Source organism: Lipotes vexillifer, unplaced genomic scaffold (assembly GCF_000442215.2).
Source record: "Lipotes vexillifer unplaced genomic scaffold, Lipotes_vexillifer_v1.1 scaffold469, whole genome shotgun sequence".
Classification (NCBI taxonomy): domain Eukaryota; kingdom Metazoa; phylum Chordata; class Mammalia; order Artiodactyla; family Lipotidae; genus Lipotes; species Lipotes vexillifer.
Genome location: NW_006788006.1, coordinates 4583875 through 4598468, shown reverse-complemented (window position 1 = coordinate 4598468; position 14594 = coordinate 4583875). Strand labels below are relative to the sequence as shown.

General features: G+C 38.6%; 1 protein-coding gene across 1 annotated transcript in view; it reads left to right on the top strand.

Moving 5' to 3' along the window:
- Positions 1–1790, top strand: part of LOC103087203 (zinc finger protein 709-like) — a 2701-nt gene extending 911 nt beyond the window's left edge. Inside the window, exons 4-5 of the mRNA XM_007461119.1 lie at positions 1–316; positions 401–1790. The exon at positions 1–316 is cut by the window's left edge and continues 1 nt beyond it. Of these exons, the coding sequence (XP_007461181.1) occupies positions 1–316; positions 401–1790 (1706 nt within the window). The remainder of the gene's footprint in view (positions 317–400) is intronic.
- The last annotated feature ends 12804 nt before the right edge of the window (positions 1791–14594 follow it).

Genomic DNA, 14594 nt, shown 5'->3' with positions numbered 1-14594 from the left:
GGAAAGAGGATAGTCCATGTAGAGAAAACCTCAGCCTTATTCCAAATCTCAATCTGAACAAGAAAACTCTTATCAGAGTAAAACCATGGGAACACAAAGTATGTGGAAAAGTCCTCATGCATCATTCATGCCATAATAGGTACACCAGAAGTCACGTTGGACACAAGCCATATGAGTATCAGAAAAATGGAGAGAAGCCATATAAATGTAATGTATGTGGAAAAGCCTTTAGTTATCTGCAGTGTTTTGAAAAACATAAAAGAAATCACACTGGAGGAAAAACCTATAAATGTAAGGAGTGTGGGAAAGCCTTCATGCAGCTCGAAACTTTTCAGAGACACATGGTAACACATGCTGGAGGTGCCTCTTATAAGTGTAAGGATTGTGGGAAAACTTTTAGTTCTTCAGCTTCACTTCAGATACATGAAAAAGCCCACACTGGAGAGAAACCTTATAAATGTAAACATTGTGGAAAAGCCTATAGATATCATCAAACTTTACAAATACATGAGAGGACTCACACAGGAGAGAAATCCTATGAATGTAAAAAATGTAGTAAAGCATTCAGTTGTCCCAGTTCCCTCCGAATACATGAAAGAACTCACAATGGAAAGAAACCTTATGAATGTAAACAATGTGGTAAAACCTTCAGATATTACCCTTCCTTCCAAACACACGAAAGAGTTCATACTGGAGAGAAACCCTATGAATGTAAGCCATGTGGTAAAACTTTCAGTTCTAATGTAGGTTTCCAAATACATGAAAGAAATCACACTGGAGAAAAACCCTATGAATGCCAAAAATGTAGTAAAGCCTTCAGTTGTCCCAGTTCTTTTCGAAAACATGAAAGAACTCATACTGAGGAAAAACCTTATGAATGTAAGGAATGTGGGAAAGCCCTTAGAGCTCTTGCAAGCCTTCAAGTGCACATGATTACTCACACTGGAGTGGGACCTTATAAATGTAAGCAGTGTGAGAAAGCATTTATTTCTCCCAGTTCATTTCGAATACATCAAAGGAGTCACACTGGAGAGAAACCCTATGAATGTAAACAGTGTGGTAAAACCTTCAGGTATTACCCTTCCTTTCAAAAACATGAAAGAACTCACACTGGAGAGAAACCCTATGAATGTAAGGAGTGTGGAAGAGCCTTTAGTTGTTCAACTTTGCTACGACTGCATGAAAGAACACACACTGGAGAGAAACTCTATGAATGTAAGCAGTGTGGAAAAGCCTGCAGAGATTACACTTCCTTAGAAACACACATAAGAATTCATACTGGAGAGAAACCCTATGAATGTAAACAATGTGGAAAGGCCTTCAGGTGTTATCAAAGTTTTCGAAGACATGAAAGAAATCACACTGGAGAAAAACCCTATGAATGTAAAAAATGTAGTAAAGCATTCAGGTGTCCCAGTTATCTTAGAACACATGAAAGAACTCACACTAGAGAAAAACCCTATGAATGTAAACAATGTGGTAAAGCCTACAGAGGTTACAGTTCCTTGCAAACACATGAAAGGACTCACACAGGAGAGAAACCCTATGCATGTAAGGAATGTGGAAAAGCTTTCAGGTGGTATCAGAGTTTTCGAAGACATGAAAGAACTCACACTGGAGAGAAACCCTATGAATGTAAAGAATGTGGGAAGGCCTTCAGTCATCCCACTTCCTTCCGAAGGCATGAAAAGACTCACAGGGTAGAACCTTTTGAATGTAAACAGCATGGGAAAGACTTCAGTTGGCCTTCATCATTACATGTTAAAACTCCCACCAGAAATAAATTATAAATGTAAGTAACATGAGAAAGCTTGATGAAAATTAATCCATGTATAACGTTCCAAAAAACTTTCAACACAAAAGAATTGTGTTTTACAAGTTGTAAATATATTGTTTATCAAGTCTCTTTCTTAAAGTATATCATTGGAGTGTGGGTTTCTACTAGTTTCATAAATGAATATTGGGGTGATATAATTCTGCAAGTCATCTTTCAACAGTAGTACATAACATTAAAAGGCAGTGCTTTTTCCTTGAATCAGTTAATATTTTCTCGCCCCATTTTGAAGTCTGTTGGATCCATGGGTGAATTGAACTGTATTTCTGATATGTGCATAGTCAGGTTTAATTTTTTATAGTTTTATTCTGTGTTAAGGGACAATTGGAAAATGTGGTATTTGTTGGGATTTTCCTACTGGATATCTGGATACTGGACAGTTCCTGGATATCTTTATAGTCTATTTTATGTATTCTACCTTTCTTAATGACAAAGCTCCTTTTTTGAAGTTTCATGTGAATAATTGTTTTTATATTTGGGTCTTTGCTTGTTGTTCTTCCAATGACTGTTATTTGGTGAATAGATTTTAAGAAGAGAGACCTGTGATGGGACAAATATCTGAGCCTGTGGGTAATGTTAGAAACTAATTTTATTTTTTATTGGAGTATAATTGCTTTACAATGTTGTGTTAGTTTCTTCTGTACAGTGAAGTGAATCTGCTATATGTATACATATATCCCCACCCTCTTGGAGCTCCCTCCCCAGCCATCCCACCCATCTAGGTTAATACAGAGCACCAAGCTGAGCTCCCTGTGCTCTACAGCATGTTCCCACTAGCTATTTATTTGATACATGGTACTGTATTTATGTCAAGTCTAATCTCCCAATTCATCCCACACTCCCTTCCCCCTCTGTGTCCACACGTCTTTTCTCTACTTCGGCGTTTCTATTCCTGGCCTGCAAATGTGTTCATCTGTACCACTTTTCTAGATTCCACATATATGTGTTAATATACAATATTTGTTTTTCTTCTGACTTATTTCACTCTGTGTGACAGACTCTACGTCCATCCACATCTCTACAAATGACCCAATTTCATTTCTTTTTTTTTTAAGGCTTATTTTCTTTATTCTTTTAATTAATTTATTTATTTTTGGCTGCGTTGGGTCTTCATTGCTGCACGTGGGCTTTCTCTAGTTGTGGCGAGCGGGGGCTACTCTTCATTGTGGTGCGCGAGCTTCTCATTGCAGTGGCTTCTCTTGTTGTGGAGCATGGGCTCTAGGTGTGCAGGCTTCAGTAGTTGTGGCGCACAGCCTCAGTAGTTGTGGTTCGCAGGCTCAGTAGTTGTGGCACGCGGGCTTCAGTAGTTGTGGTTCGCGGGCTCTAGAGCGCAGGCTCAGTAGTTGTGGCGCACAGGCTTAGTTGCTCCACAGCATGTGGAATCTTCCCAGACCAGGGCTCTAACCCATGTCCCCAGCATTCGCAGGCAGATTCTTAACCACTGTGCCACCAGGGAAGCCCCAATTTCATTTATTTTTATGTCTGAGTAATATTCCATTTTATATATATATATATATATATATATATATATATATATATATATATAGAGTGTGTGTGTGTGTGTGTGCATATATACACATGCGTGCGTGCACACACATACCACATCTTCTTTATCCATTCATCTATCGATGGATATTTAGGTTGTTTCCATGTCCTGGCTATTGAAATAGTGCTGCAATGAACATTGGGGTACATGTGTCTTTTTGAATTATGTTTTTCTCAGGGTATATGCCCAGTAGTGGGATTGCTGGGTCATATGATAGTTCTGTTTTTAGTTTTTTAAGGAACCTCCATACTGTTCTCCACAGTGGCTGTATCAATTTACATTCCCACCAACAGTGCAAGAGGAATCCCTTTTCTCCACACGCTTTCCAGCATTTATTGTAGATCTTTTGATGATGATTGTTTTGACTGGTGTAAGGTGATACCTCATTGTAGTTTTTTTTTTTTCTCATTGTAGTTCTGAGTTGCATTTCTCTAATAATTAGTGATGTTGAGCATCTTTTCATGTGCCTCTTGGCCATCTGTGTGTCTTCTTTGGTGAAATGCCTGTTTAGGTCTTCTGCCCATTTTTTGATTGGGTTGTTTGTTTTTTTGATATTGAGCTGCATGAGCTGTTTATATGTTTTGGAGATTAATCCCTTCTCTGCTACTTCATTTGCAAATATGTTCTCCCATTCTACGAGTTGTCTTTTCATCTTGTTTATGGTTTCCTTTGCTGTGAAAAAGCTTTTAAGTTTAGGTCCCCCTTGCTTATTTTTGTCTTTATTTCCATTTCTCTAGGAGGTGGGTCATAAAAGATCTTGCTGTGATTTATGTCAGAGTGTTTTTCCTATGTTTTCTCTTTAAGAGTTTTATAGTGTCCAGTCTTACATTTAGGTCTTTAATCCATTATGAGGTTATTTTTGTGTCTGGTTTTAGGTAGTGTTCTAATTTCATTCTTTTGCATGTAGTTGTCCAGTTTTCCCAGCACCATTTATTGTAGAGGCTGTCTTTTCTCCATTGTTTATTCTTGCCTCCTTTGTCATAGATTAGGTGACCATAGGTGAGTGGGTTTATCTCTGGGCTTTCTATCCTGTACCATTGATCTATATTTCTGTTTTTGTGCCAGTACCATACTGTCTTGATTACTGTACCTATGTAGTATAGTCTGAAGTTGGGGAGGCTGATTCCTCCAGCTCCGTTTTTCTTTCTCAAGGTTGCTTTGGCTATTAGGGATCTTTTGTGTTTCCATACAAATTGTAAAATTTTTTGTTGTAGTTCTGTGAAAAATGCCATTGGTACTTTGATAGGGATTGCACTGAACCTGTAGATTGCTTTGGGAATTATAGTCATTTTCACAGTATTGATTCTTTGAATCCAGGAGCATGGTATATCTCTCCATCTGTGTAATCTTTTATTTCTTTCATCAGTGTTTTATAGTTTTCTGAATACAGGTCTTTTGCCTCCTTAGGTAGGTTTATTCCAAGGTATTTTATTCTTTTTGTTGCGATGGTAAATGTGATTGTTTCCTTAATTTCTCTTTCTGATCTTTCGTTGTTAGTGTATAAGAATGCAAGAGATTTCTGTGTATTAATTTTGTATCCTGTAACCTTACCAAATTCATTGATGAGTTCTAGTGGTTTTCTGGTGGCATTTTTAGGATTTTCTATGTATAGTATCATGTCATCTGCAAACAGTGACAGTTTTACTTCTTTTCCAATTTGTATTCCTTTTATTTCTTTTTCTTCTCTGATTGCTGTGGCTAGGACTTCCAATACTGTGTTGAATAATAGTGGCAAGAGTGGACATCCTTGTCTTGTTCCTGATCTTAGAGGAAATGCTTTCAGTTTTTCACCTTTGAGAATGATGTTTGCTGTGGGTTTGTCATATATGACCTTTATTATGTATGGTATGTTCATACATAGGTATGTTCCCTCTCTGCCCACTTTCTGGAGTTTTTTATCATAAATGGGTGTTGAATTTTTTTCTGTGTCTATTGAGATGATCATATGGTTTTTATTCTTTAATTTGTTAATACAGTGTAACACATTGAGTGATTTGCATATATTGAAGAAACCTTGCATCCTTGGGGTAAATCCCACTTGATCATGGTGTATGATCTTTTCAATGTGTTGTTGGACTCTGTTTGCTAGTATTTTGTTGAGGATTTTTGCATCTATATTCATCAATGATATTGGTCTGTAATGTTCTTTTTTTGTGATATCTTTCTTTTTTTATAGTATCTTTGTTTGGTTTTGGTATCAGGGTGATGGTGGCCTTGTAGAACGAGTTTGGGAGTGTTCCTCCCTCTGCAATTTTTTGGAAGAGTTTGAGAAGGATAGGTGTTAACTCTTCTCTAAATGTTTGATGAAGTTTGCCTGTGAAGCCATCTGGTCCTGGACTTTTGTTTGTTGGAATATTTTAAATTACAGTTTCAATTTCATTATGTGTGATTGATCTGTTTATATTTTCTAACTGTCCTTGATTCAGTCTTGGAAAGTTGTACCTTTCCAAGAATTTGTCCATTTCTTCCAGGTTGTCCTATTTATTGGCATATAGTTGCTTGTAGTAGTCTCTTATGATCCTTTGTATTTCTGCGGTGTCAGTTGTAATTTCTCCTTTTCATTTCTAATTTTATTGATTTGAGTCCTCTCCCTTTTTTTCTTGATTATTCTGGCTAAAGGTTTATCGATTTTGTTTATCTTCTCAAAGAACCAGCTTTTAGTTTTATTGATCTTTGCTATTGTTTTCTTCATTTCTATTTCATTTATTTCTGCTCTGATCTTTATGGTTTCTTTCCTTCTACTAACTTTGGATTTTCTTTGTTCTTCTTTTTCTAGTTGCTTTAGGTGTAAGGTTACATTGTTTATTTGAGATTTTTCTTGTTTCTTGAGGTGAGCTTGAACTGCTATAAACTCCCCTCTTAGAAATGCTTTTGCTGCGTCCCGTAGGTTTTGGATTGTCATGTTTTCGTTATTTGTTTCTCGGTATTTTTTTCATTTCTTCTTTGATTTCTTCAGTGATCTCTTGGTTATTTAGCAGCACACTGTTTAGCCTCCATGTGTTTGTGTTTTTTACAGTTTTTTTCCTGTAATTGACTTCTAATCTCATAGCTTTGTTGTGAGAAAAGATACTTGATACGATTTCAATTTCCTTAAATTTTTCAAGGTTTGATTTGTGACCCAAGATGTGACCTATCCTGGAGAACGTTCTGTGTGCACCTGAGAAGAAAGTATATTCTTCTGCTGTCAGATGGAATGTCTTATAAATATTAATTAAGCCTGTCTGGTCTATTGTGTCTTTTAAAGCTTCTGTTTCCTTATTTATTTTCTGTCTGGATGATCTGTCTATTGGTGTAAGTAAGGTGTTCAAGACTCCCACTATTATTGTGTTACTGTCGATTTACCCTTTTATGGCTGTTAGCATTTGCCTTATGTATTGAGGAGCTCCTATGTTGGGTGCATAAATATTTATAATTATGTTTTCTTCTTGGATTGATCCCTTGATTGTTATGTAGTGTCCTTCCCTATCTCTTGTAACAGTCTTTATTTTAAACTCTATTTTATCGGATATGAGTATTGCTACTCCAGCTTTCTTGTGATTTCCATTTTCATGGAATATCTTTTTCCATCCCCTCACTTTCAGTCTGTATGTGTCCCTAGGTCTGAACTGGGTCTCTTATAGACAGCATATATTCGGGTCTTGGTTCTGTATCCATTCAGTCCATCTGTGTCTTTGGTTGGAGCATTTAATTCATTTACATTCAACGTGATGATTGATATGTTATGTTCCTATTACCATTTTCTTAATTGATTTGGGTTTGTTTTTGTGGGTCTTTTCCTTCTCTTGTGTTTCCTGCCTAGAGAAGTTCCTTTAGCATTTGTTTTAAAGCTGGCTTGGTGGTGCTGTATTCTCTTAGTTTTACTTGTCTGTAAAGCTTTTGATTTCTCTGTTGTCAAATCTGAATGAGATCCTTTCTGGGTAGAGTAATCTTGGTTGTAGGTTTTTCCCTTTCATCACTTTAAATATATCCTGCCACTCCATTCTGGCCTGCAGAGTTTCTGCTGAAAAATCAGCTGATAAACTTATGGGGATTCTCTTGTATGTTATTTGTTGCTTTTCCCTTGCTGCTTTTAATATTTTTTCTTTGAATTTAATTTTTGTTACTTTGATTAATATGTGTCTTGGTATGTTTCTCTTAGGGTTTATCCTGTATGGGACTTTGTGCTTTCTGGACTTGGGTGGCTATTTCCTTTCCCATATTAGGGAAGTTTTCGACTATAATATCTTCAAATATTTTCTCAGACCTTTTCTCTTTTTCTTCTTCCTCTGGGACCCCTATAATTCAAGTGTTGGTGCATTTAATGTTGTCTCAGAGGTCTCTGAGACTGTCCTCAATTCTTTTCATTCTTTTTTCTTTATTCTGCTCCTTGGAAGTTGTTTCCACCATTCTATGTTCCAGCTCACTTATTCGCTCTTCTGCCTCAGTTGTCCTGCTGAGTTGTTCTGCCTCAGTTGCTCTCCTTCTAGTGTATTTTTCATTTTAGTTATTGTGTTGTTCATCATTGTTTTGTTTGTTCTTTAGTTCTTCTAGGTCTTTGTTAAACATTTCTCGTATTTTCTTGACCCATGCCTCCATTCTCTTTCCGAGATTTTGGATCATCTTTACTATCATTACTCTGAATTCTTTTTTTAGGTAGGTTGCTTATTTCCTTTTCACTTATTTGGTCTTGTAGGTTTTTACCTTGCTCCTTTGTCTGTAACATATTTTTTTGTCATCTCATTTTTTTGTGATGGGAGGGGCTGTATTCCTTTCTTCCTGGTTGTTTGGCCTGAGGTGTCCAGCACTGGAGTTTGCAGGCAGTTGGGTAGGTCTTGGTGCCGAGATGAGGACCTCTGAGAGACCTCACTCCGATTAATATTCCTTGAGGTCTGAGGTTCTCTGTTAGTCCAGTGGTTTGGAGCTGGAGCTCCCATCACAGGAGCTCAGGCCCAACTCCCGGCCTGGGAACCAAGATCCTGGAAGCTGCATGGCGTGGCAAAAGAAAAGAGAGAAAAAAAGGAGCAGTACAATAGCAAAGAATAAAAAATAAAATTAAATTTAAAAAATAAATAATATATTAGGAAAAATAAAAATATAAGTGGAATAACTACAGCAAGGTAAAACAGAACCACAACAGAAGGAAGAGAAAAAAAAAGGAACAAGCCAAAAGGAGCAGAACAATAACAAAGTATAAAGAATAAAATAAAATTAGAAAAATAAAAAATTTATTAGAAAAAATAAAAATATAAATGAATCAACAACAACAAGGTAAAACAGAATCACAACCTTAAAAAAAAAAAAAGCTGGAAAAGGCCTTGGCTGTGGGGGGCAAAGCTTAGGCAGGGTGGGGCCTAGGCAGGCTTGACATTTAAGCGTGGGCTGTGGCTTAGGCTCAGGACCTTTGCAGCTGGAAAAGGCCTTGGGGGTGGGGCCTAGGCTTAGGGCCTGTGCAGTGGGGAAAGGAAGGACGGCCTCAAGGGCGCTTCCAAATGCCTCGAAGCTGGAGTTTGGAGGTAAGGCCCTGGGTGAGTGGGTGGGGGTGGGGCTTAGGCTCAGTGGCAGGAGGGAGCCTCTGAGTGTGGAGGGTTAGGCCCAGGATCTCAGCAGGCTCTCCAGGGCCCAAGTGGGCAGGGGAAACACTGGCCATGTTCCCTTCTGATCCTCCATACTCCCAGCATTCTCCCCGTTCCCCGTCTGGGTGTAGGAACCCCTCCCCTCCCCCAACTGCCCCTCAGGGGTGCTGGTACCATCCCACCTCCACTGCTTCTCCTCCCTCACATCCTACCCGGTTGCTTGGGGGTTTCTGCCTTCCCCTTAGGTGTCCATGGTCCCCCTCCAGTGCTGGTAGGTGCCCTAGTTGTGTGGAAACGCCAACTCCGCGTCCTTCTAGTCCGCCATCTTGACTCTTTTAGAAACTAAATTTTATAGAATCCATACGTTTTATGTTTCCACATTAAAATTCACCAATAGCCTCACTTGCCTAGGATTTGGAAAGCAGAAGTAAACAAGGCATTAGTCAGAGTTTGGAGTCACCACACGGGAAGTGAGACCAATACATAGGAACTTCAAGGATATCATCTTCCAGCCCAGTTTTTGGATTCTTTGACCTTCCAATCAAGAGTACCTCAAAACCACCACCAATGTTTGATTTCCATTTTCCTGGGGCTGTAGGTTTCCACTTTTGTATTCCCAAGAGTCACCTCAGAGATCCATCAGAGTTTGGATTTTTCTGTAAGGCCTCTTGTATGCACCAGGAAGCTACTTTGGACTTCACTATTTGGGAGTATTGTCTGAGATCCCTCTTCTCTAGATTGTATCTATTTAAAGTCTAAAATGTATAACAAACACCTTATGCTGTTAACTATGCTAGTGAGTATGTTTTCCTGATTCACCATGACGCCTGCAATGGTGCAGTGAAAATACAACAGGGGAGTTTGTTTCTCTACTGCGTTGTACATGGGCTGCCTTCACCTGATCCTTCCATGTGAAAATAAACTCCTTCCTTGTGTTGGTGTGTCTTGTTCTTATAGTTGAATGTAATCTCTCAATATGTTTTAAATTATGTTCATATGTAAGTAGAAGTATGTCCATATTTTTGTCACAGGAATGCTTCTGTAGTTGTTTCATAGAAACATTTTATTAACTGTTCTCTAAGCCATCGAGTGCTAACAAATGTTGGGCTTTTTATTTCCTGAGAGGATATATGAAAATATGCCATTATAATTTTCAATTTTAAGGTAAACTTTATAATTTTCTTCATTTATTCACTATACATTATGAGTGAAGATTATGTGCATATGAGTTCAGGTATTTTTTCCTCCAGGAAATTTTCTTTATTCTTTCTTTTTTTTTTTTTTTTGTATTTTTGTTTTAGTTGCAATTTTTGTCATGTAGCTAATTTCTTAATCATTCTTAATACCCAAAAGTTAGATCATGTTTTTTCAATATCCTCTTTCCAATGCCTCACAGGATTGCACCAGTAGTCAAAGAGAAGGTTGTAATGAATTCAAATAAGAATAACCACAAACTGTAAAGGACTGTGGAGTATAATTGTAATACGATGTTCAAAAGGAATTCTTATAGCATTTTAGCTTGTGTTGGAAGAATTGACTACCACTCAAGGAAACAAGATTTTTTTCTGTATTGAATGTTGTGAGGAGGGAAACTATCAGTGGTAATCATAATCATTTTCTAGAAGGCAAAAACCAAAGGTGATAAAGCTGAACTTAATTCTTAAGAAGCCTCAGTAAGAAGACGGGAATACTGGTCTTTTTAATGCTTTTGAACTTTATCTTTTACCATTTTTAGAGCTATGGTTACATAGCTTATAATCCCCTTATAAATGTCTTGATTCATCATGGTCACCAATTATCTTATTTGCTGAAGTTGTGTGGCGTTTTTCTCTTCAACAGGAAAAGACTTACCCTTGCAATGAATGCAGGCCAGGTCCCAGTCCTCTGGAACAGCTTTTGCCTTTCCTACTTGTTTTCTAAACACTGATGCATTTCTCTCAGTGTATTAGACGCTGTTTTTGTAAAGTTAAAATATGTAAAGTTACTTCTTATTATACTATGTAATATTTTTAACATCCATTTTATGACTCAACTGGGGCCTGTAAGTTTAGATAAATTGTGAGAGAATGCAAACCTACCAAGGGAGAAAGACAGGACCACTATTTCTTTATTTTTGGCCGTGCTTTGTAGCTTGTGAGATCTTGGTTGCCTGATCAGGGATTGAACCCAGGCCCACGGCAGTGAGAGCACTAAGTCCTAACCACTGGACTGCCAGGGAATTCCCATGGACCACTATTTTAGTCAAGGATTTCTTTCTCAGATTTTTCAGTATTCCTCATTGCCATGCACTTTACCAAACTCAGCACACATAATCAAGGCATTGTAGGATTTGGATAAAGTAACATTAGAAAAACAGGTTCAAGCAGTGCAGGTGCTTACATTTTTGTGAGAAAAGAAAGACAATTAACAAATGGTAAAACTTTTGGTGTGTAAGATAGATGAATATTAAAAAATACCATGAGGGGGCTTCCCTGGTGGCGCAGTGGTTGAGAGTCCGCCTGCCGATGCAGGGGACATGGGTTCGAGCCCTGGTCTGGGAAGATCCCACATGCCACGGAGCAGCTAGGCCCGTGAGCCACAACTACTGAGCCTGCGCGTCTGGAGCCTGTGCTCCGCAACGGGAGAGGCCGCGATAGTGAGAGGCCCGCGCACCGCGATGAAGAGTGGCCCCCACTTGCCACAACTAGAGAAAGCCCTCGCACAGAAACGAAGACCCAACACAGCACAAATAAATAAATAAAAATAAAATTAAAATTAAAAATCTTTAAAAAAAAAAAAAATACCATGAGGGAATTTCCTGGAGGTCCAGTGGTTAGGGCTCTGTGCTTCTACTGCAGGGGCACGGGTTCGTTCCCTGGTTGGGGAAATCCCGCATGCTGCGAGTCGAGGTCCCCCACCCCCCCAAAAAAACATTACATCATAGAGACGCTGCGGTGTTAATAAATCTTTTCTGTGAGGGTAAGAGCCTCAGTGAATGATGATGTCAGTGATCACTTGAATTTGTGCCAGGTGGTACATCTTGAACACTGGTTGAGGAAAAACTTGGATGTGGAAGTAAATAGAGTGCAACAATAAATTCCTGCATTCTGGATTCACAGTCAAGATTACCCAAAAGTATAGACATGGTTCATCTTCATTTTTGCAATTGTTATACATTTTGTATGTAGAATATATAGTCATGATCTTGGATATTGTTTTCTAGGGCTTGGGACTGCCTATCGATTTGGGCCATAGATGTGTGTGGTACCTATTTGTGTTTAATGTCATTTGAGAGAATTTTCATTTCCCTTTAAAATTTTTTTTTTTTTTTTTTGCGGTACGCGGGCCTCTCACTGTTGTGGCCTCTCCGGTTGCAGAGCACAGGCTCCGGACGCTCAGGCTTAGCGGCCATGGCTCACGGGGCCAACCGCTCCGCGGCATGTGGGATCTTCCCGGACCGGGGCAAGAACCCGTGTCCCCTGCGTTGGCAGGCGGACTCTCAACCACTGCGCCACCAGGGAAGCCCTAAAAAAAAATTTTTTTTTAAATGTTACAGTATTTGGCTTTTTCATTTTGCTTCATTAAACCATGGAGTTTCTCCCATTTAGGGAAATGGTTACATTCATCTACACAGTTCCAGCTCATTCTGAGTTTATTCTGTGAATAGAGTGTTACCTATGCAAACCTACTGTGAGTTCTCAGTGGAAACACCAAAAAGAGTTGTTGATGCTTAGAGGCTATCATCTGAGGAATAATTGAAGTGAGCTGTAGAGAGGGGCTATTACAGCTGACCGTTGAACGACATGAGTTTGAATTGTGTGGGTCCACTTACACGAGGATTTTTTCATTAAATATGTACTTCAATACTATACAATTGTGGATGGTTGAATCCAAAGATGCAGAACCGCAGATGTGCTCTTGTATGACAGGAGAGTGTTAAGCTCCTGAGCCTTGAATTTTATGTGTTCAGCTCTGTTTCACCGCTGTGGGATCCTTAGGAAGAATTGCAGGACTGGGGAAGAAGAACATGGGCCACAACGGGCCTTTCTTGGAGCCCAACCTGCTCTGAGAAAACACCCTCTAGGGCTGCACCTGTCTACATCTCATCACATAAACTAAGAATGGAGTGAGAGTGCTTTTAGAATCTGAATTTAAACCAGGATCTTTGGACAGATCTTTGGAAATTCTGCAGTTCTGAAACATAAAGGTGTATCCCAAGTGGAATCTGCCTAGGAGTATCCTCATTCATGAGCATCAGCGTAATTTCTTTCCATTGCCATCTTTATTTTCGGCAATTTGTTTTTAACTGAAGCCTACTTGTCTCTGCTTACTTTGAACATCTTTAAAAATCTATGTATACCCCATTCTGGAAAGTTTCTCTGAGACAACACCATGGGACTATGAGCCAAGAGGGAAACAGAAGCAGTCATAACGTATTCATGGGCACAAGGCCATGTGCTCTAACAGGGCCCTATTTTTACTATGTTCCCCACACTGTACATTTCATACTCATTTATTTTGACATTGAAAGTTTGTACCTCCTAATCTCCCACACCTATTTCTTTCCTCCCTTCCCTCTCCTCCCCTCTGGCAACCACCTGTTTGTTTTCTGTATCTATAACTCTGTTTCTATTTTGTTATGTTTCTTCATTTGTTTTTTTAGATTCCACCTATAAGTGAAATCATATAGTATTTCTCTTTGACTGATTTCACTTAGCATAATAGTCTCTAGGTTGATCCATGTTGTTGCAAATGGCAAGTTTTTTTATGGCTTAATAATATCCCATTACACACACACACACACACACACACACACACACACACATCACAATTTCTTTATCCATCATCCATCAATGGACACGTAGGTTGTTTCCATATCTTGGCTATTGTAAATAATGATGCAATGAGCATGAGCGTGCATGTATCTTTTGAAGTTAGTTTTTTCATTTTCTTTGGATAAATTCTCAGAAGTCAAATGGCTGGGTCATATGGTATTTCTACTTTTTAATTTTTGAGAAACCTCCATACAGATCTCCATAGTGCCTGCACCAATTTACAGTCCCGCCAACAGTGCACAGGGTTTCCCATTTTTCCTACATCCTTGCCAACATTTTTACTTTTGGTCTTTTTGATAATAGCCATTCTAACAGGTATGAAAAAGGTAATATCTCATCGTGGTATTGATTTGCAGTTCCCTGGTGATGAATGATGTAGAGCATCTTTTCATGTACCATTTGGCCATATATATGTCTTCTTTGGGAAAATGTACCTTCTTCCCACTTTTTAATCGCTTTTTTTTGCTATTGGCTTGTGTGAGTTTTTATATATATTGGATATTAGCCCCTTATCAGATATGTGATTTTCAAATATTTTCTCTCACTCAGTACATTGCTTTTCATGTTGTTTGATGGTTTCATTTGCTGAGTAGGTTTTAATTTGATGTATCCCCACTTGTTTATTTTTCCTTTTGCTTTTGGTGTCAGATTAAAAAATTCAATGCCAAGACCTGTGTCAAGAAGTTTGCCATCTGTGTTTTCTTCTGGGAGTGTTCATGTCTTATGTTCAAGTCTTTGAACCATTTTGTTGATTTTTGTGTATGGTGTTAGTGTGGTCCAGTTTCATTCTTTTGCATATGGCTGTCCAAGTTTCCCAACACCATTAATTAAAGAGACTGTCCTTTCTC